General features: G+C 53.1%; 1 protein-coding gene across 13 annotated transcripts in view; it reads right to left on the bottom strand.

Moving 5' to 3' along the window:
• Shank2 (SH3 and multiple ankyrin repeat domains 2) overlaps positions 1–21,742 on the bottom strand; it is a 511,573-nt gene that overhangs the window by 250,300 nt on the left and 239,531 nt on the right. For 12 of the 13 annotated variants that reach the window (XM_010635716.3, XM_010635704.3, XM_010635710.3 and 9 more), the window contains 3 exons: positions 16,380–16,698; positions 4,752–4,921; positions 1,085–1,198 (listed from right to left, as the gene is read on the bottom strand). In XM_010635716.3, the coding sequence (XP_010634018.1) occupies positions 1,085–1,198; positions 4,752–4,921; positions 16,380–16,698 (603 nt within the window). Of the gene's footprint in view, positions 1–1,084; positions 1,199–4,751; positions 4,922–16,379; positions 16,699–20,348; positions 20,923–21,742 lie in introns of those variants that run through there. The other variant, XM_010635718.3, reaches the window with a different exon arrangement.

The following is a 21,742-nucleotide window of genomic DNA, read 5'->3' as shown; positions in this document are numbered from 1 at the left end:
TTACCGGGGATTGAACTCGGGTCCTTGCGCTTGCAAGGCAGGCCACCGAACCGCTGAGCTAAATCCCGGGCCCAATCCTATCTTTTCTTTAAGGTCTAATTTGGGACATACCCTATCCTGACACCACATAATACAGTCTAGTGTCTGGCCCAACAGCCTCCATAGCAGGGAACTCCCAGGTTCTCAGAGAGGAAGCCTGCTGGGCCCCTCTGAAAGACTGCAAGGCCAGGCTGGCCTAAGGGGACACATGGGAGATGCTTCCAGCTTCACACCTCATGTTTTTTTTAGGTCCCTGTTGGCCCAGGTGGACCTGACCAGGGGTGGGGGATACCCGTGGAACATCTGGACCGAGAGCCTCAAAAATGGCACAAAGGGCACACTGGAGAGCACTCAGTGGCCACAGGGTCCACACAAGAGAGAGCAAGGTTAGTGATTGCAAAGGGCCCTGAGGCCATTTTTGAGGGTGCACCATTGGCCTGGAGCCCATGAAAGCCAGAAACACACGACGAATGTGACCCAAGACACCGAGGCCTCCCTCTTCCCCAATTCTCAGATGTCTATGTTGTACCATTTCATACACATAGTCTGGTAATATCATCAACCCATTTTGGAACAAGTCTCTGCCAGGCTGAGAAGATACAGGATGAACACTCTCTGAGCAACACACAGCTACCGTACCGGCCCAGATGCTCCTGGGAGGTGTAGCAGGGCCCTGCCTGGCAGTGGGGAGTGGCCATTTCTTGATATCCATACAGATACGGAAAAATAAATTTAATCTACCCCCAAAGGCTTTCTCTGATGCTTCGGGCATGTGATCCAAGTTTCCTGGGACATGTGCTGAGAGACCCTATAACTGAAAGCCTCCATACCAGCTCACAATGAATTTCTGCTTTGGATGAAGCCCAGTGGGATGGAACCAGCAAATCTGTTTCAGACATCTAGAGAAGTCGTTGGTTTGCAGCCTGGTCTCCCTTGACAACTCAATGGCCAATCTTTGCTGTACAATTCCAGCCAGAACAATAGCACAGGCATGGGCTGGAGAGGGTCTAGAGACACAGAAACTTGGCTGGTGTAGCTGCCTTACCTGCCTGGCCGTCCTTGGGCTTACACTGCACCTCCTCCACGCACTCAGCTGGAAACCACCCAATGTGGCCGCGGGCACTGCCTTCCCAGAAGCCCCCTTCACCGATGCTCAGAACTAGAGGCAACAGAAAGGGAAAGGTATTAGCCAGAGGGACCCAGACAGAGAGAGCCAGGACAGTGGGGCTGGGCAGAAGGATCAAGGACAGCAAGTCTTCAGAGCCACCATCTGTAGGCCAAGCATCCTCAGACTCCTGCCCACGGGGCATTTCCACCTAGTGGGTGACAAGAGGAGATGGTCATCTGGACATCCGGCTCCTGTCACTTTTCTTCTGTGTCATAAGAACCAAAGTGCATGCCACTTGGTCCCATCTCTCAGTGTTCCCCTGAGGCAGGATAGTGGGGATGGATGGCCTCAGTGTCATGGCTTCCGATGTAGAACTGGGCAGCCACTGCCTCCAAAGGGAGAGGAAATGCTGGGGCCATGCCTTTCCTCACCTGGGTGGCAGAGAGCAGGAGAGTGGGAGGAGATCAAGTGCCTAGCTCCAGGGGTCCCGCCAGGCAGTGCGAAGAGAGAGACTCCCAGTGGGAGGTGACTGGTCTGCTGGTTATGAGCCATCATCCTGCTAGATATGAAAAGGCTGACGGGCAGACCACGTGCCATGCCCGCCCCGTGGAGCTCAGGCCCTCTGACACACTGAGTCACTAATGAGGAACCTGCTAACCACAGTCCTGGTGGGAGAAGCAGTGATTTTTGACTTTGTGAGAGAAAGGAAGGTGGACATAGGGTGCCTCATCTTGAGGGGCCATTGTGCATAGCTGGTCAGACACAGCTGACCCAGCCTGCAGGGTGGGAGTTTCTCAGTCCAGCTCAGAGTTTCCCTCCCTGGGTCAGGGGCAGGGTATGCGATAGGTGCTCAGGGAGCACGGGCTGGGTGAGGAAAAGGTGTGTTTGTTAATTCATCTGTTGAACATGAGTGAGGAACCCAGAGAGCACAGGCTGGAGGGAAGTTCCACCAGGTGTGCTCGGCCCCCACGGCCCCGTTTTGATACACACCTTGGTTGTAACAACAAAACTCAGGGTGGTACAATGCAGAAAGGGAATGTTTATATCTTAGGATGTTAGTGTTGGCCTGGGGTTGCCCCCAGTGTTCTCACCCCTTCCAAACATGGCCTGCAAGGTGGAGATCAAGACAATCTCTACACACTTTAATCTTCTTTTCGATTACTCTGGATGTGAAAGACCCAGGACTGCAGAAAGGGGTTGTGGCACCAGAAGTGCTTCCTGCTATCCTTTAACTGAACCTCAAAAGCCAGAAAAACACCCAGCTGGCCCACAATTTTGCAAGGTGAACAGAACAGAAAATAGCAGCTTTATAAATTCTTGCTTAATAACCTGAAGAAATGACCTAAATGAAGCAGACAAGCTGTATCCCAGCGGACCAGCACCATGTTAACCGCTTGAAACAATTTCCTCCAGAAATCCATGCTGGCCCCTCAGATTCCATGCAGCCCAGCCGATGGATGCTCCACACCATCAGTGGAGGTCTGGGTTTGATAAAGTTATCTTAGGGCAAAGCCCTGGGCTGCGCAGGGAGGCAAAAGGCCCGCTTGTGTGCTGCATAGCAACAGCCTGTGAGGCCACTTATAGTGTCCTTTGCTGCGTGGCTGTGAGCAGGTCATCCTGCTGCTTCAAAAGCACAAAAAAGAAGAGATTTGCTTCGCTAAAGCTTCATATGAGTTTTTACATTTATATTTTAAAAATTAACCAAAATTGTGGGTTCAACTGTATTTGTGCAACTCAGGGCATTCTGTTTGTAGATATGAAGACCCTATAGAACTACACCATTGGAAACACCTCCAAAACCCAAACATAATGCAAAAAGTAACAAGCTAGAGAGGCTGGAAGTTGAAGACAAGCAGCCAGACCTCAGTGGGGATCTGTGCTTGCCTGGAAAGTGGGGTAGAAAGAGCCCAAGAGTTCCTCTTTGTGTTTTTTAGCCTTGGCTAAATACAGCCCACACAGAGTTACCAGTGGGGACACCCTAAACAGGGACAAGCAGAGGCCAGGGAGGTGGAGCCAGGAAAACACGGACTCTGCAGAGGGTGCGTAAAGTCCCTGCAGAGAAAAAGGTCAGAGAGGAGTTGGCACATTCAGACTCCCCACATCTCCAACTGAACCCCCACATACACACAGAACAAACTCAAAGCAGCTAAACTGCAGTGATGGGGTCTGCCCGTGCACAGAGCTGCCGCCCAAGCAACTTTTAAAGTGAAAGGAAGAAATTCACGAGAAGAAAATCTTCGAAAGCCAGGCTCTCCGTTCCTTAACACACTGATGTCCAGAATGAAGCTGAAGATCACTGGACACAGGAAGTAAGAATGAAGCATGCTCTCAAGAGATGAGAATCACTTGAACAAACACGAACCTGGGGTTGGACTATCAGACAGGATTTAATGTGGCAGTTACACCAATCCACAATGTTGTAAGGCAACACAGGTTAGCAGTAAACAAAACAATCCCACCAGAGTAGTGAGCATCTTGGCAAACCAAAAGCAGCAATAAGAAAGTACATATATAGAGTCCAGTAAACAAATCATTGCTGAAATTATAAAATTAACAAGTTGAACTTGGAAGAAAAATGAATGTAACTCCAAGAATGTGTTGGACGCCATCAGATGGAATGTCAGGGGTTGAGAGAAGATGGGGCTCTGTCATCTCTAGAACCTTGCCGTGACACAGATGAAGGCAGGCCAGCGAGTGTGAGGTACAAAGAGAGGAACTGATTACTTGCTGTGGGTCAAACAGCAACAGCAGGGGGAAGGCAGGATTGAAAGCTGGCCACCAACCTCTACTTGCTATCCTGTGCCACGCCTCTTCTGGAAGCCTGTCCAGGGGCAGGGCCTGGGCATGCCGGCACACATATGGTGTCCCCTCCTTTCTCCACCCAGTGAGTTGCAAATGCTTGCATGTGGCCTCCTCGGCCTACCTCCACCTCTCTTCCCTGGGTGGCCTTCAGCTACAAGACTCTGACAATGCCACCATCAGTTTCTCTCCATCCTGGACATACCCTTACTGTATTCTTTTCCCTATACAGAAACCATTATTGGCTCCCCAGGATCCCTGGAACAAAGTCCAACTCCTTGGCTTGAATTTGTCAAAATGCTTTTTAAGCATCATTCCCAGGATCCAGCCTTATGAGTCACCCTCCACTTGGAGAATTTCCTTCCTTTCAACACTGCAGGCCTCCAGACCTTGGCCTGTGCTGGACCAGCTACCTGGATATCCCAAATCTGATCTAAACCAGTGTCTGCCCCCACTCTACTTCCTGTGGCTCTCAGATGTCTCGTGACTAGAAAGGAGCTCTGCTTACCGATACCCTGGGATGACTCTTCCTTGCAGTTTCCATGGTAAGTGTCACCCAGATGTGCATGTGCCACCTTCCTCCCAGGCTCAGGCCGGGCACCACAGTTCCTTCCCTCCACAGGGCTAGTGGGCCTGGCTTTGTTCCCCTTCCTACCCTCCCAAGGGCCAGAATTTCCCATGGGCCCCTACACAAGCCATGTCTTCTATGTTGCCACCCAGCAGATCCGCTGAGGTGGGTCAGGGGAGGCCAAGTGGCCCCAGTCTGCACAGCCCTAGAAGCAGAGCACAAGAGGCGGACACTGACCTTTGACCCTGTCACCACGGTGAAGGGGGATCTCGCCATCGACTTGAGGTTGGTATGGCTTGATGACGACGAAGAGTCTCCCAGGCACCGCACTGTAGAGCTTCCGCTTGGGTCCCGGGTACTCGAAGGCTGAGAGGGAGCCCTTGCTGGCACCAGGAGCAAGAGTTGGCCTGGATCAGTGAGAGAGAAGAGGGACAGAGATGGTCAGGGAGCCACACGTCTCCTGCTGCGGCTAGTACAATCCATAGTCTGCCATAAGCCATCACACTGTATCTGTGAGGTCAAACAGTGATGGCAACAGGGATAGGTTGGGGGCAGCATCTGTGGCAGAAAGGTGTAGTAGACCCAACAACCCACTTCTGAGTGTGTCCCCAAAGACATGAAATCAGGGCCTCAAAGAGATGTGCGCAAACCATTGCAACAGTTTTACTCAACAACCAAAGGTAGAGGCCCATCCTGTGTCCATTAATTGTTGGTTCACTCAAGGATTGAGCCATAAAAAACAAGCACATTCTGACACACACGACAACTCAGATGGACCTTGAAGACACGGTGCTCACTGAGATAAGCCAGTTACAGAAGGATGCGTGGTTCTGCTCATATGAGGTTCCTAGAGGGGTCCGGTCCATTGAGACAGGAAATAAGATCGGGTGCCAGGGGCTGGGGAGTTATGTTTAGGGGGGACAGAGCTTTGGTTTTGGGAAGATGAAAACGTTCTGGAAGCGGATGATGGTGACAGCCACACAACAGTGTGAACGTGCTTAATGCCCCTGCCCAGTGCACTTAAACATGGCTAAAATGGTGATGTTATATTGTGTGTATCTGACCATGATTTAAAAAGAAAAGGCTGAGGTGGAGGCAGAAATCAAGGGAATCCCTGAATGTTACATTTCATCCACTGCATTGCCAGTGTCAGTCATGCTGAGTAAGGAAATCTTCCATCGAAAGCAGTCATTATCACCAGAGTCTGCCCAGCAATACTCCCACAAGTCTTGTCTTGTTTTATGTCACTGATCCCAAGGAGCATGCACAACTTCCCCACCTGACAGTGCAGGGCACCTTAACTGAAGACAGCCACTGGGACAGGGTGTGACAGAGGTATGGGCACAGGTGAGCTAGCAAAGCAGCTTGTTGTAATGGTATCACTGTACCACCGGGATGGATGACCAGCTTATATTGTATCTGGGGTGGAGACAGAATACACATCCCCATGTCCTGAGCAAAGGACCATCGAGTGTAGCGTTCACTTCTCTTCCTAGGATGGGGGGCTCTGGGGACAAGCACACCCATGTGGGGGAATCCAGCAAGGACTTCAGGACAATGAGCCAGAAAGACAAGAGTGGCTGTCACTACACTGGTGACCTCTAAGGAGGCTCCCAGTCACAGCAAGGGAGAAGGTAAACGTCACAGGGGACAGGTTCCAGAACTGAAAGCACGTCTGAACTAGGAGGGTGGTGGGGCATACAGCTGCGTTCAGCTGTGGTCCCAGCTGAGGTTCCTCCCACTACAGATGCTGTGGCCTCTGAGACCATGGAGGCAGCCTCGTGCTTTCTCAGGGAAAACACCCATCTACACAGGGACTGGCACGAAAGCAGCTGGCAGGGAAAGCTGTAGAAGCAGGTGGGGCTCACCATCAGTGTTTAATGTGAACCCTCGCCTTTGGTACCGCATCTGTCCTGCATGCCCCAGGCAAACCCCGGAGGGCTGGTTTGCACTGTCACAAAGCTGCGGAAACACTGTGGTGTGGAAGCCCATGGACCTCTTACTCCCCATTCAGTGATAGAACAGTGAGATCTAGCTGCGGGGCCTGGGCAGGTGTCACCGAGGCAGCCAGTCTGAGGTTGTCAAAACGGGTCTGTGGCATACTAAATTCACACCCGCGCTGGCACTGCTGGCAAGGGATGGACCTGGTCCCAAAGCCCAGATTTGTCCTTTACTTACACGCAGCAGAGCTCTTCGTGACAAAAGCAGTCTGGTCACCGGACCTTGTGGCAAAGAGAGAGGCATGAAGGCTCCCCTGGGGCTCCTGGACACTGGGAGGGCAGGAGCTGGCCCAAAGTCAGTGTTCTCTCCAGGGATCCTCCCTGTCCAGGGTTTTCTCCAACCAAATCATGGCTGTCATTGTAGTGATCGCAGAGTCCCCATGGTGTGAGCTTTTTCACCACCAAGTAGTCACGGGTCAAGGTGGACACATGGGCAGATGTGGCCTCTGCGTGATCTCCTCACTCAACCCTTCCTTGCCTAGCCAGCTGCTCTCCACCATGGGACTCGATGCATATCATTTATCCCCAAACTCCCAGTGCTACTAGAGCAGTGACTCCTACCAGCGTCAAGTTACTGCATGCATCTTGTCCACACATGTAGCTCATCAGGCCAGTGACATGTGGAAGGGCCACGTGGGCCACCTGCTTGTGAGGGGACAGATGTGGAAAATGCAAGCAGAGTTCTCCAGGTCCCCTGAGAGTGTGCGAGCGAGTTTCCCCACCAGCCTGCTGAGCCATATGTGTGTGTACCAGTGACCTTTTTATTCATTCAACCTGCCTCAGCTCAGTGTGAGCCAGGGCAGGCTTAGCCCAACAATCAAGAGTGGGGAGAGACAAGAGTTTCCCTGCCAGACACTGGCTCTTTGGGGCATTCCTCCAACTCCTCCTTTCTCCCTGGACCATCCTGAAAGCACCTGCCCACATCTGCCTGGAGTGATGGAGGTGGCAAGGCCAGGGGCCACAAGCAGGGGCTCTGCAGGTAATCAACTGCCTTTCACTCCTTGGCTGATCTTCCCCTGGCTGTGTGATCTTGAGTGAGTTCCTTTTCTTCTCTGAGCCTTCATTTTCTTATTTGTGAAATGGGTGAGTGTGTGTGTGTGTGTGTGTGTGTGTGTGTGTGTGTGTGTGTGTGTGTATGTGTGTGTAGGGGGGCTGCAAGGGGAGAATGGATGAGAGATAAAAAGTTCATCTCCTAGATGGCTCTGTCACTGCAGCACCAATGGTTATGGACTCTATGCTTGACCATGATATTGGTTAAAATGGCAGTGGCTGGAACACATTATCTCAAAGCCCCTCTCCTGGCTGGATGGGGTGCAACATGGAAACTCAGAAATACCAGAAATTAAACCTCACTGGTCTTGGAATAGCACAAGTGGGTTCTGCTGCTAGCCAGGCTGCACGGGTTCTCTGAGAGGTGGTACAGCTGCAGCAGACACAGGGGGTTAAGCAGATGAGCAGACTGACCAAGACCCATGGTCACTGCCTAAGCACCAGGAAAGGGATTAACTCAGAAAGGAGCAAGGTGAGGCACCGAGGATTCTCCCATAGGGAAGGGGATAGGTTGAAGTCCAGGGAAAAGATGGACAATGTGTCTGGTGGCTGGGGTAGGGCACAGGTTGCGCCACAAAGCTGGGGGTCACAGGATAGACTCCTAACTGCTATAAGAGTGAAGCATTAGCTGCTCAAACCTAGAGTTTGAGAAGCGAATGGGAACCCCTTCTTTTGGGAGGATCTCCACTCCAAAGGAGTTGTTGCCAGGGACCTCCCCAAGTGTCTTCAAAAACAGCCTCTGTGTGAGACGCAGCCTGCCCACTCTGAAAAGTCCAGTACCAGGAGGACCAGAAAACCACTTCTCAACTCCTCTCCATCACAGACCTAGACCTCCCCCATCTACTCATCTATTCGTCTACCCAATCGCTATCCATTCACCTACATGGATATGTGCATCCATTCATCATCTACACACCTTCATATCACTCATTCACCCATCCATCATCCATCCATCCATCCACCCACCCACCATCCACTCATCTTGACATCCACCCACCAAACTCATTCACCCACCAAACTCATTCACCCACCAAACTCATTCACCCACCAAACTCATTCACCCATCTATCATCCATCCATTCACCCACCCACCCACCCATCTATCCACCCACCTATTTCTCATTCCTCCATCCAGTCAACTACTCTTCCACCATCCATCCTCCTATATAACCACGCACAATCCATCCATGAATCTATCATCCACCCATCTATCTACTTAGCCATCACCAAGCATCCTTCTGACCACTTAGTTGAACACCATCTATTCACGCATCCTCTTGAATTTCAGGAGGAACCTGTCTAAAGACCAACTGACCTCTTACTATCAGCCATTGGACAGGTCAAATTTATCTCTCAGAGCTTCAACTTCCCTGTCTGTTGAGAAGGGGCCATCGGGAGTGGCCAGAAGAATGAGTCCATATGAATCCACTCTACACAGGTGTTGTGCAAATGTCAGCAGCATCACCACTGTCCTGCTGCAGCTGGACAGGGCCTAACAAAATGCCCAGGTCACTCAGTAGCAGACTGTGTAGCCAAAGAAGTCATCATGGACACAGCCCTAATCCTGGAACTGCTTCTTAACCCACTTTGCAGTCAGCTCCTTGAACCACCATTCTGAGGTCTGGGAGAGTCTTTAAGAACTGAAAGGACATACTCCTCACAGACAAGTGCACATACATAGTTCTAGCTTCAGCAGTGATAGGTGGCCCCATATTAACATCTAAGCATCTCCTTATTCACTGTTCATCAGAACCTCACACAGTCCCACAAAGGCAGCAGAGTAGGAGCATTTTCCCCATTTTGCAGGTGAGGAAATGAGGGCTCCATGCAGAGTGACCTAGGCATGGAAGTCAGAGCTGACCTCCCATCCTGGCTCCCTGCTCCATGTCCCAATGGCACAGGGGCTGAGATCCCACCTGTGGATGATGGCATTTTGCCTCTTGACACTGTCTTACACGCAGGGCTCTCCCACCTGGCTCTGCATGAGGAACACCTGCCTGCAGGAGAGGTGGCACAGGGAGCCAGACTAGGACTTGCTCCACTGGCCTGCACAGTGAGATGGGTCTGAAGTTCACCAGCTGAAACTGTCCATGTTTTCCTTACATTCTAGCCAAGAAAAGCCACATGGAATCCAACCAACTTGTTTTAGTCTAAGGGCCAAGTCATTGGATTCTCAGTATCAGAAAATTGGCATCTTGTGCTGTAGGGTGGCTTGGATGAGCGAATTGGGCCATTTCCCAGATATCCTGGGTGAACAGGAACCTGCCCACACACTGGTCTTTCTCCATTCATTCATTTGTCAGTCAGTTACTCATTCATTCATGCACCAAGTATTTTGTGGGTGGGCTTTGAGCCCTTTATCGGGGGCCACAGATATCTGTGAACAGGAGAGAGATGCAGGCATCAGGGAGCTGATAGTCAACTGGGAGGGGTCAAGGCAACACAGGTGTGATGGTCAGCCCAGGTAATAGGGCAGGACCAAGGTCGAAGTCTGAGCCCATGCAGGCCTCCCTGTGCAGGGATGGAAGTAAAGTTGAGAGCCGTGAGTCAGGAAAGGACCCAGGCCATGGGAAAGCAACACAGCAACACCAGACCAGGCAGGTACCAGGTCATAGTGACTATGGTCAGCATTGAAGTGACCCAAGGTGGGATGTGGAAGCCTGTAGAGGCCTTTGTGGTTGTCCCATGGCAGTTGGGGGCAGAGCTGATGAACAGAGTCACAGAAGTGAAGAAGCAGAACCATCGGGCCTACACCCTGCTGAAGGCTCATGCACCTCCCTCCTCCTGGCTTAGCGGAAGGGTGTGGAGGAGTCTGGACAGGGTGACTGTGCCTTGGCACATGTCCTGAACAACTGGACAGTAAATGCTAAACATCACTGGCCATGCTGACAAGTGACATCTCAGGTCCCATGCCATCCCCTATTCTGTCCATGCCATGGCTTTCCCCAGAACTGTGAAGTAGGAATGTCGAATCAGCCAGTGCACTGCCGTGTCACATGGCCGCCAGCAGGCAACTGACCTCACCCTGCAGCTGTGCGTGACAGCACCCAACCAGGCATGAACAGGACTTGCAGTTCTGCAGAAGATCTACTTTACCAGCCAGAGCCTCTGCTTCCAGGAGAGCTAGAGCATCACATCCCTATGTGGCCTTTTGTGGGCTGTAGAGAAGAGGGGAGGATCCACCATGTCCAAGTAAATGGGTGACTGGTCAGCCAGGCAGGAAGCAGAGACAGATGCCCTGCATACCACTGAGCACCTCTCTGAACCTGGTTGACCCACATGGCCCTTGTCCATGTGCTTCTTGTTGCCTAGAGTAGGGCTTCTGTTATGTGCAGCCCAGGACCACCCTGGCTCCAGGCAGGGAAGGGGATGGAGTCACCACTCCAAGACAAGAGCACTGCTCCAAACTTCCCTGCGTCTTTCTGCTCTCTGCTAGACTCACAGGGCTGCCTGCCATTCCCTGATACCTGGCCCTTGTATGGGGAATGTCCAGATTGGGGGCCATAACTCATGAACTCAGACAGGCATCCTTCTACTGGAGAGCAGCGATGACAACCAGGAGGAAACCCAAATTCTGCAAGACATGTATGGAGAAAGGTGGTGACCAGACCCTACTGCCTCAGGCACCCATTCCCCAGGAGCACCCTTCACTGGCCCTGCCTCTCCTCCAGGAATAAACCCGGATAGCTCAGTCCATCCACTGTTCTCAGCCTCCAGGTGGCATGCCAAATACCCTGAGTGCAGGTGGTGTGCAGGGTGGCCAGAGACATCCAGACACTACGCTCCACCACTGCTCTGCCCACATGGTCCATCTCCTCACTTCTGGGTCAGGCTAAAGTATGGGGGAGGGAACAGAGCCACCATCCTTGCCAAGGAAACCAGGTTCTTGCTCCACAGGGAACGAGTTCAGGTGTTCAGATCCCCATGTCCCCAGAGAAGTAGAGGGAGGAGAACACATGGGGCGGCATGGGCTAGGGCCACAGAGGAACTCTGCAGCCACCTTCACACCACATACGTGGCCAGATGAGGCCCTAACCCTGTGAGAAGGTGCACAGGCTGAGGTGGTTTCCCCAGAACCCGTTTCTACCTGGATGGGAAGAGGAGAGGCCCGTGATGTTTGAAGTCCTGGGTGTCACCCAGAAGCTTGTGAGGTTGCCTTGCAACCTGCTTTCCAGTGCAAGGGACTCCTCTTGGGAGAATGTCCTTTCCTGATGCTGAGTGGAGCCTGGCCTCTGCTGGAGGAGGAGGTCAGTGTAGCTGATGTCCTCTTCCTCGGGACCAGGACCTGGGGGCCTTAACCCAGACCTGGCACTCCAGACATGGACGCACTCAGAGAGGGTGGCACGTCCCACCTGAGAACAGCCAGTTCACACGGTGGTGGTGGATGCAGGTGTCAGGAATATTCTTAGAATGGTGGCCCAGCTGTGCTATAAAATGCCACTAGAGGGCGCGAGCGCAGTAAGGTGTGCAAGTCTCACACCTGAGCCAGGAACAGGGGAGGTGCTGCAGGAACAATGCGCCCACCTGTCCTGTGCCTAGGAGGCTCCAGACCTGGGCCTGGAGGCAAGGAAAAGCAAGCAAATGAGGAGAAAGAGACAGGGGAGAGGGAGATGGAAGTTGGAAGACAAAGGTGAGCAAGAGAGGCCATAGGTAAAGTCGGTACTAAGGACAGGTGCTGGGTGTTTTCTCTCATCCCGTCTCAACCCTTTCCCCACTGTGACATCCTGGGTGGCCTGGGTGGTAGTCATGGGAAGTGGGAGCCTCAATACTCATGTGGACCGTCACCTTCCAGCAGGCACAGACTGTCCATATGACCTGGCCTCCAGGGCCCCTGGGGACCCCTCCTGTTAGAACATTGCCAGGATGACCGTCACGCTCCATACACTGCTGCCGCCCAACATGGGCTGGCTCAGCACTCTACAGAGGGGCAGCTGCCCTGGGAAGGAGGGCCCTATCAGCAGGAGAGAGCCTGTGCAGGGAGGGAGCAGGTCACTGCTTGCCTATTCCCTCCCATCAAGGCTGCCTTGAGGCTGGTTCTGCCAAAGGAGGTGCCCATTGTGTTCCTGGCTGAAGTTTCTGGGGTCTCAGGTTGGCACTCAGGTCAGTGGCTCAGGCCCAGGGAGGCTGCTGGGGGGCCAGCTCTGCCCTGGGCAGTGAGCACACATGGGACAAGGGGGTACAGAGCCACAGGTCCTGGGGAGGTCCCCCCTACTCAGAATGCTGTCTCACAAACTGTCCAATCGTCCTACCTCTTGGCCCAAGCTTGCATCTGTACCCTGGGTGAAGACACTTGATACCCTCCATCCCCATTACTATTGAGACCATAAGGTTCTTCCTGAACGGTCATGACTACGGGATCAGAAGATGCTGCCACAGAGCTTACTGAACCCAGATCTGGATCCTGGCACATGACAGGTATGGGAATTCCACAGATCCCCCTACCTACCAGGTAGATCCGCCCGCCAAGGAGGCCCACTACCTGCATGGGAACACTGGGGCAGGGCGTGATCAAGAAATTGCCCAAAGCCACACAGTGTATGAAAAACAGGGCCCCCAGTGCATGGGAAATGTCCTGACCTGCCCCTCCAGGTTCTGACAGGGACCACAAAGGGCCTTAGGGCCCCAGGGACACCAGAAGCTTGGGAGAGGCCCACATCTCCCTCCTCACTGTCCCACTGGCTGTGTCCAGCCTGGCCTGTCTGTCCCTGGAAAGAGATGTCCTTTTGGAAAGATCAGGGCAGGTTCATGAAGTCTGGCTATAAGATTCAAGGACAAGGAAGGAGACGAGCAGAAGGGCTCAGCCTCCTCCTGGAGCCACCAAAGTGCCCTGGACTGAGATGTGAAGCCCTCGGTCCCCCATCACCTTAAATGGTCATCTTCCTGCCTGAGTTAAAAGCCATCTCCTCTCGTGGGCACAGATGTGAAGAGCTGGACCACAGTCCTGCAGCTGGGAGGCAGTGCAGCTCCAGGCATCAGGACACTCAGACCCTGAGTGGTCAGTGCACTGCTGGCCTGCACAATTGGCTGCCCTGAGCCCTCTGTGGCCTCAGATCATGCTCCACTGTGGACACTCAATGCAGGTTCACCTGCTCCCCTTGAACTCTGGCTGTGCACAGACGTCCCTCACCAAGTGCAAGCACCCCCATTTAGGACACAGTGCAGACTACAACAGCGGCACTTGGAGTTCCACCCTCGCCCCTAGGGAAAACTGAGGGAGATGTCTAGAGGGGCACCCTACCTCTCATGCCCCATGCCACCCGCCCACCATGTGGTCAAGTGCTCAATACATCACCACATTACAGTGGTCACCAGAGCTTCTGAAAAATCCCGGTTAGGACAATGCACCTTGGGAGAAGGATGCACCCACTCATCAGAGCCAATGCAGGGTCACCTCTCACGTCGCTGATGGGGGACCATGTCCTAGGCAGTCAGATAGGGGACATTCATGCTCTGAGGAGGAGATGATGGGACAGGCTCGAGAAGGCAGGTTTAACAGGTCAGGGCACCGTCCAGCAAGGCAAGGTGACAGCTGGGCCACAGTGCCCTCCCCACCTCAGGACAGGCGGCAGGTCCGTGGTTAGGGGAACTGACTGTCCTGACTGTAGCACTCAAAGTTCCAAGTCCTGGAAAAGCACGGACACTTCGTCACCCTACCCTATGGTTCTGTTGGTCCTGGTGGGGAAAGGGGACCAGCTTGGACGAGCTCTGGGCTGTGGCTCAACATGGATTTCCCTGTGGATTGGGCACGTACTGGCATGGGGGACAAGCGGGGCGGCTGCCCTGAATTCCTTCATTACATTTTGGGAACAACCTGAAGCCTGTCTGTGTGATCCTCATTTTATAATCAACAAGGAAGAGGCACACGGTGGGTAAGTTATGTGCACACACTTACACGGCAGACCAGAAGGATGTAGCGGAAGTCCAGGCAGGGAGCCCAGGAGGCAGGCTGGCTGCAGGGATCTCACACACACAGATGTGCATGACATGTGCATACACACTCATGTGCACACACCAGCAAATTGGCACACGTGTGCAACTGCACAGGAAGTGGGCGACCCGAATGGCCCTGGAATATGCCCCCATTGCCTCCGCTCTCCACAGCAACACTCTGCCTGCCGCCTGTGCTAGTCCCTGGCCACTCTGCCCTCGGTATCTTATTACACTTTGTGCTGGAGGAGGGGGACACTCTATAAAATTATAGTCATAACTCCAGCCCAGGGTGTGAAGTGGAATCAGCTGTCTCAGGGGATCCCTTTAATTTAGCTTTCAACTGTTCTTAGCACCTGGGACTTCCCCCTTGGGGTTGCTCAAGGCAGAATCTAGACCAGTGTAGAACTGGAGCTTGTCCTTCGACTCTGGCATAAGTGTGGACAGGCTGAAGGGCTGGAGCACTGCTGCAGGCTTGGGGATCTGCCAGACCCCTGTGGGTGAGGCCCGGACTCTGCAGAGGGGCCAGGAGACCTGTGTTCTCACAGGCACGTTCTCCCCTCACCTGCCACGGCTACCTGTGATGCCCAACCTGCAGGGTCATGGTCTGGACATAGCTTCCTTCCCAGTGCACATGAGGCTCTGACCCTCCCCGAACCCGCACTAAGCCTGTGGGACCACTGCCATGTGGTGACCTGGGGGTAGCAATGTCTTCTCCCACATCCCTGCTCATAGCTGGCAGCAGAGCATGACCTCAGCCAGTGAGATTTGCTGCAGTCAGGCTGGGGATCCCGGGTGGCTCTGGAGTCTGGGAACACAGGAAGAAGGCACTTAGGCAGGAGCCACAGACACTGGGTACCAGACCAGAGGGGGTTTTCAAGCTTCATCACAAGCATGACGCCCTCCAGGAAACCCAGGTGTATGGGCCCAAACCATAATACAAGACCCTAGAACTAGGGATCTGGGCCTGACTCTGCCATGGGCCACATGACCCCCCTGGCAAGCAGAGCTGAGGCTCCTGGCTTGAGGGACAGCCTGCAGGTATTGGGTAGCTATCCCTGCTGGTGCTTGAATTGGTCAGGACAATGCTAGTCCTGGCTCCTGAAGTGGCCCAAATGAGCTGATTCCCTCAAAATCTGTTTCTTGCTTGGGAAATTCTGGAAAGCAGACTGCACCAAGGCAGGGAGTGGGCTTAGGAGTCAGAGCTCTGAGTGAAAACTCAGCTGCCCTGACTGTTGGGGGAGGCAGGATAGTAATCAGGGGAGAATACAGACCAGGAGCTGAATGCCCCCGGGGTTCTGCCAAGAGACTCTGGGCAGCCACTTGGCTTGCCTAATGTGGACGGTGCTGGCGATCCTGCCTAGGTGCTTCCAAGGCTGACAGAAGCACTCTGCATATACCTGCCAGGCTGAGCAAACACACTTCAGGCTTGGTGGCATTAATGGGGACATAGTTAGTTCCTCATGTTGTAATGTGGCTTCTCTGAGCCTGTTACCTCGGCTGTGCCAGGGTTTCCCACTGCCACCATCGTGCAGGGACTTGAGGCACACAGCACATTGGAAGGCTGACAAATGCAGCCCTGGGACTACACAGGGAGCAGACCACACTTGCTGCCTCGTCTCCTCCCATCTTGGTGTGGAAGATCGCAAGAGCAAGCTCAAGGAGAGGCAATGAGGCCCCAACACCAGTAGCATCTCAGGAAGCTCAACTCCGCCTCCCCCACTCCCCAGGCCATCGGTCCTGCCATCAAGGGCACAAAGCTCAGGAGGATGCCCCCACGCCCAGAATGCATGGGAGAATCCAAGTGTGAGTCTCCCCGGGGCAACTCAAATTGGAGGAATGAAGTCCCAGGGCGCTGAGCTCCCCCACCAGCCCCTCCACTCCTTACCCCACATGCCAATGTGGCTGGGGCCTCTTGCCATCCTCGCCTGTGCCACCGAGCCTGTTGAGAGACGGTGAACGGCTGCGGGGCCCAGGGGCATAGCTTGGGATACTCTTCACAGCGCCATCGGGTCTGCTGGGCACCTGCTGCAGCAGCTGGGGCGAGAGGCTTCGGTGGGAGGTGGCCACAGAGCAGACAGCCCATTCAGGCGCACCGGCGTGGAGATTGTTGTCACTGTTGGAGCGCAGCAGGACCCGGGGCGCGGCCAGCGTGTTTGGGGGCCGCCGCCTGCGGTTGGAGTAGGCTGGAGCCTCTCGGAAGGGCACTGGGTGGAAGAGAATAGGGAGAGGTAGGTGAGCACATCCAGAGGCAGACACACGGGGCACCCAGCCTGCGTGCATCCAAGCCCCCATGCGAGCTCAGGGTTGGGAGCCACGAGTTCACACAGAATCTGCCCAAGACTGCCCAAGGTCTGGAATCACTCCAACAAAGAGATGGTGGAGAGGGAGCTGGTCATCATCTTTACACAGAAGCTCCAGCCAAAGCCCAGATGGAAGACACTTGGGTTTGAGCTTCCATCCCGCTGGCTTCATCCACAGCCTGGAAGGCGCTGGGGCTTTACATGTGTAAGGATGGACCCCGCCTCCCAAGGCAGTTAGGACACCAAGATGCCCAAGTGTGGCACAGCTCCTCCCCCAGCCCCAAACTTGGCCTTGAGGTGGCAGAATTATGCAGCCTTATGATGTTCACATGCTGAGGTCTAACCCCAGGACCTCAGAACATGACTGTATATGGAAAGAGGACTTGGCAGAGGAAATTAGGTTAAAATGGGTCACTAGTACCATCTGTGTCCTTGTGAAAAGAGGAGTTCGGGACACAGACACACACACACACACACACACACAGACAACCATGTGAGGACACAGGGAGGAGATGCCGTCTGCAAGCCAAGGAGAGAGTCAGGAGCCAGGCCTGTGATACCTGGATCTCAGACTTCAGCTCCAGCACATGGGACAGTGACCGTCTGACCTTTATAAACTACTTTGTCACAGCAGCCCTAGCAGTGAACACAGCCCTAAGCTTCCTGGTCAGAATGAATCCACAGCCCCTGAGAATGCTCCCTTCCTCATTCAGCAAGCTGGGCCCAGCCCTTGCCATGGTGCATGTGGCCAAACTCAGCTGGCTCTGCAGGAAGCTCTGTGTGGGGCTGGGCCCTCCTGCTCCCCAGTCTCTGTGCCCAGGACTCAGAGTACACATGCCCTTGGAAGCCATGTGTCATGTCCCTAAGTGGCCTGGCTGCTCCTCTGTGATGGATCCTCTCAGAACTTTCCCTCCAGGTTGCAGGGGACAGCAGATGCCACCAGCTCCTGACCAGCCAAAGATGCCAGGTGAACCCTAGTTCCTGGATGTTCATGCCTCTGGCTCTATGTCGGTACTGCCCAAGTCCACATGAGTAGCTGTGATGCAGGAGAAGACACAGGTCCCGGGGAGTTGACCTGGGCAGGACCATAACATCTCGAAAGAGAAACATGTCACGAGTAGCTCAGGACAGAGTCCTGGGCAATCTCCTGCCCTTGGCTACCCCAGGTCAGAGACTATGGTGAGGCTCATCAGATACCAAGAACGGCTGCACCTGTCACCTGAGGGACAGGTGCTGTTGGAAGAGATCGTGGTAAACAGAGCTAGCAGAGCTCACAGGGACAGGGTGGTACTAGAAGAGATCAAGAGGGATGGGAGTGGTGCTGGTAGTCCTCTCTTAGGAAGGCTGTGACCCAGCCTATCCCGGCTACCTCTCCAGCATGGAGGGCAGTCCCAAGGAAACAGCTGGGGGCCAAGCTGGGGAAGCCACACAGAATGGCAGAAGGGGTCCTGGGGATACTCTGATGTGGCATTCTGATTCTGTGCCACCTGGGGGAGGACCCCAGTTAGGCAGCAGGGATCTCATGTGACCTGCCCTCCCCAGGAATCCCTCCATCAGAAGGACAAGCACACCGGTGACCAGCTCTGCAGCTAGGACTTCATCTCAGACCCCATGTCTCCAGGCAAGTGAGTCCTCTTGACTAGCTGGGCCAGCCAGGGACAACAGGAGTAGGCAAGGCTAGCGGTGTCCTCCCTGGAGCCCAAAGGCTAACCTGGCTGGGCCCAGGGCCAACAGCGGCCCACCTAAAAAAGCTCCATCCCAGGGTCAGGCAATTGAGCATGCGTTTTGCTGGTCACGAGAGGAAACCACACTGGTGTCCCTCCATCTGAGCAGGCAAAGGCCAAACCCCTTATGGAAGGACTGAGGCTCCAACCAATGCAGCTGGCAGCGGGAGCTTGTAGGGGCCCTTGAAACAGCCAGACCCAGGGATGGGGTTAAAAGACCTCACAGGGGGCTGGTGACCCCACAGCCTAAGAGGCCGGTCATTTCTCATTCCCTGAGATCAGGGACTCTGCCACCAGGATAGCCAAAATTTCAAGTGGATACAGTGAGCACAAAGCAGCCCTAGAGGTCCTGGGCTTCGGGGAACACAGCCAGGGAGGAAGGACTCTCACTTAGCACGTGGGGATCACCACAGGATACCTGGGTGGTGCCTGTGTCCAGCTGGTGTCCCCAACAATACTTAGTCCTCTGTTTTTGGCCCGTGTAATAGGTAAGGCATTAATGCCTTAAAAAAAAGAGATAGGATTTTTTTGGGGGGTGGGGTGGGGGGATGATGCCAGCTGCTAAGATAAATTCATTAGGAAAGAAAAATCTATGAGAAAACAGAACAGATATAGAATTAACCTCACACTGTAACACCCGACTGAAAATTTCACACTGTTCATGGATTATAAAAATTGAAGTCCCAGAAGGTGAATTTTGCTGCATAACGTTAGAAAATGAATTTAAGTGAAGTCTCTCTTTATAGAAATTCCTAAAAAAGAGTCTTAAGAATGAGGACTTGGAGACTGAAAAGAACTCACATGGGGAGGCCACCCATGGAGGATTAAGGAATAAAATAGCCAGGACATTTTCACATACATTTTACCCCGAAGACCAGGCAAGCTACTCAAATGGAATCACATAGGTGACATTAGGGTGAGCATTTTAATGAAAACCACCTTGCTTGATCACCGGGATTCACATTAAATTAGTTTTCAGAGCAGTGAAATTTCTTCAGTGTTTATTTTATGAGGAGCTTAGGCTGGGGAGTACCTTTCTAATTTCTTTAAAGTAACCTCTCCAAAAACCTTCTCATTTCATAAACAGGAAATCTCCCTGTCTGACAAAACTATCTGACTGGAATCATCCATGGAAATGATGCATCTTGTGTGTATGTGAAAAGGGTTAAAAATAACTCTTTTCCTGTCTGAAAATGATTAATATCCACCCAACTGTTTCCTTCTTTCAGGCAATCTGCAAACTCTAAGTGGGTGGATATTTTCTTAGCTGTCTTACATGAGCTTATTTATACATTTCCCCCCATAATAAAAACCATACAAGGTATGACAAAGAGAGTGTGCACTTTTAAAAGTCTGCCACACTGACTTTCTCCAACCACTCCACGAAACCGCAACCCAGGGACAGCCAAGGAGAACCAAGAGGTGCTTTGTGAGCGTCCACCCAGCCAGCACAGCCAGCCATGTGCCCGACCTTCCAGAGCAGGAGCTCAACAGTCCTCCAGGTGACCGACAGACTAGAGTCAAAGTTCCTTCATTTTTCCTAGGACTTAGCTCCTAAAGCGCCCTCCATCACAGTCACCGTGGAAGGACATTTGGGAATGAGATTTTGCAAGGGGCTTAAAAACACAGTAAGATAAAAAGGCACATTCAGCTGTGTTAATTTCCCAGACCAAATAAGCCAAACCTTATCATGAACCAGAAGTGATGAATTCCCTTGCAAGACTAACCACTAACAGCAGCACAGTTAGGGGAACCGAGTCCCTCTCTCCTCCCAGAAGCAGTGAGAAGCTGCTCATCGGTGCCCCACGTTCCCTATCGCTTTCTCCTTACCTTCCTTCTTGGTGAAGGCATTTAACAAAGACTTCATTTTCCCTCTGATTTTGGCAGCGGTCCGCTCATTATATAACCTTCTCGGAGGGGCGGAAGGCTAGGCGCACAGCCCGGCCCCCCGGTGCTGGAGCGGCTGGGATCCAGGGAGCGGCGGGTGTCTGGGCACTGTGCGCTCCCGAGCATCGCTGGGCATGCCAGACCCAGCGTGCTGGTGACAAAGCCCACCCCATAGTCTGTCTGTCAGCTGGGAACCAACTGTGCGTAGCTGGGGCTGCTCTCAAAGCCGGCTGCCTCTGGCGGTGTTCGTCATGTGAGCTGAGCTCCTCTGCTCTGGGAGCGGGGCATCGAGGAAGCAGTAGGGCGCAGGGCGAACTTGCAGGGAGCGACTGAGCCGGCGGCCGGGAACACCGGGAGGCATGTGCAAGCTGAGCCCCAGTTATCCAAGAAAGACCTGGCTGCCGCTGGGTGCTTCGTGCGCTGTGGCTAAATATAATGCACTGTGCTTTTCTATTTTTTTTCTTTTAATTTTTTAAAGAAAAAGCCAAGTCTATTTGTCAGTTAGCAGATGTGGTGAGGCGCAGAGGAGCTGCGCCCCAGACCCATGGTAATTAGGCAGGCATGAGGCGGTGGAATCTTGAACGCGACCTATATTTCCCTTTGCAAGAATCAGACACAAGTACCCATTACTTCTCTGCCCCTTCCATCATGGTAATGACCGTGACAAAAAACAGGACTCCGCCTACTCCTTTTTTTTTTTTTTTTTTTTTTAAAGAGGGATCAGGAAATCATTAAATGGCAAGATAGTCAAAGATGGGTCCCTGATTCCAGGCATCTGGTAAAATGAGCTCATCAGCCTCTCTCCACGAGTCTCTTGCACTCACACCCCACAGACGTCTCAGGGAAACCAGAAAAGACAGTCCCTTAGAAAAGCCATGTTGAGAAAGTTCTAACTACAAAGCGGACAGAAAGAAGGGAGATCAGGCTGGTGTGATCCACAGCAGCAGATGGGCCTGGGAATTATTTCTGCTCCGGGACAAGAGTCTTTCTGTGGCTCAGGAGTTGTCCCAGGGGTAAGGTGCTGCCGCCCAGTGCATCTGTCACTGGGGCTGTAGTTAATGTGCGTTTTTCTGGTTGCTAAGAGAGCTGCTTCTGAATTCTCAAGGAAAAAAAAAAAAAGACAAAGACAAGATAGGATAGGGAAAAAGTAATGCGACCACTGAGGTTGAATTCCACGTAGTCAACAGAGTGCCAATGAAAATGGCAGCACAGAAAGAGAAGGCTGGTGGCCCCAGTCAGTGGCACTTTCTTTGTACGCGCACTGGCATGGGGTGAGGCGGGGTGTGTGGATGCTGTGCCCAGCACTCTCTCTGTCCTGGGAGGGCAGAGATTGCAGT

This window comes from Fukomys damarensis, unplaced genomic scaffold, assembly GCF_012274545.1.
Source record: "Fukomys damarensis isolate Sample0158 unplaced genomic scaffold, DMR_v1.0_HiC HiC_scaffold_27, whole genome shotgun sequence".
NCBI classification, from domain to species: Eukaryota; Metazoa; Chordata; class Mammalia; order Rodentia; family Bathyergidae; genus Fukomys; species Fukomys damarensis.
Note: the sequence above shows the minus strand (reverse complement) of the source record. Positions and strands in the feature narration are given on the sequence as shown.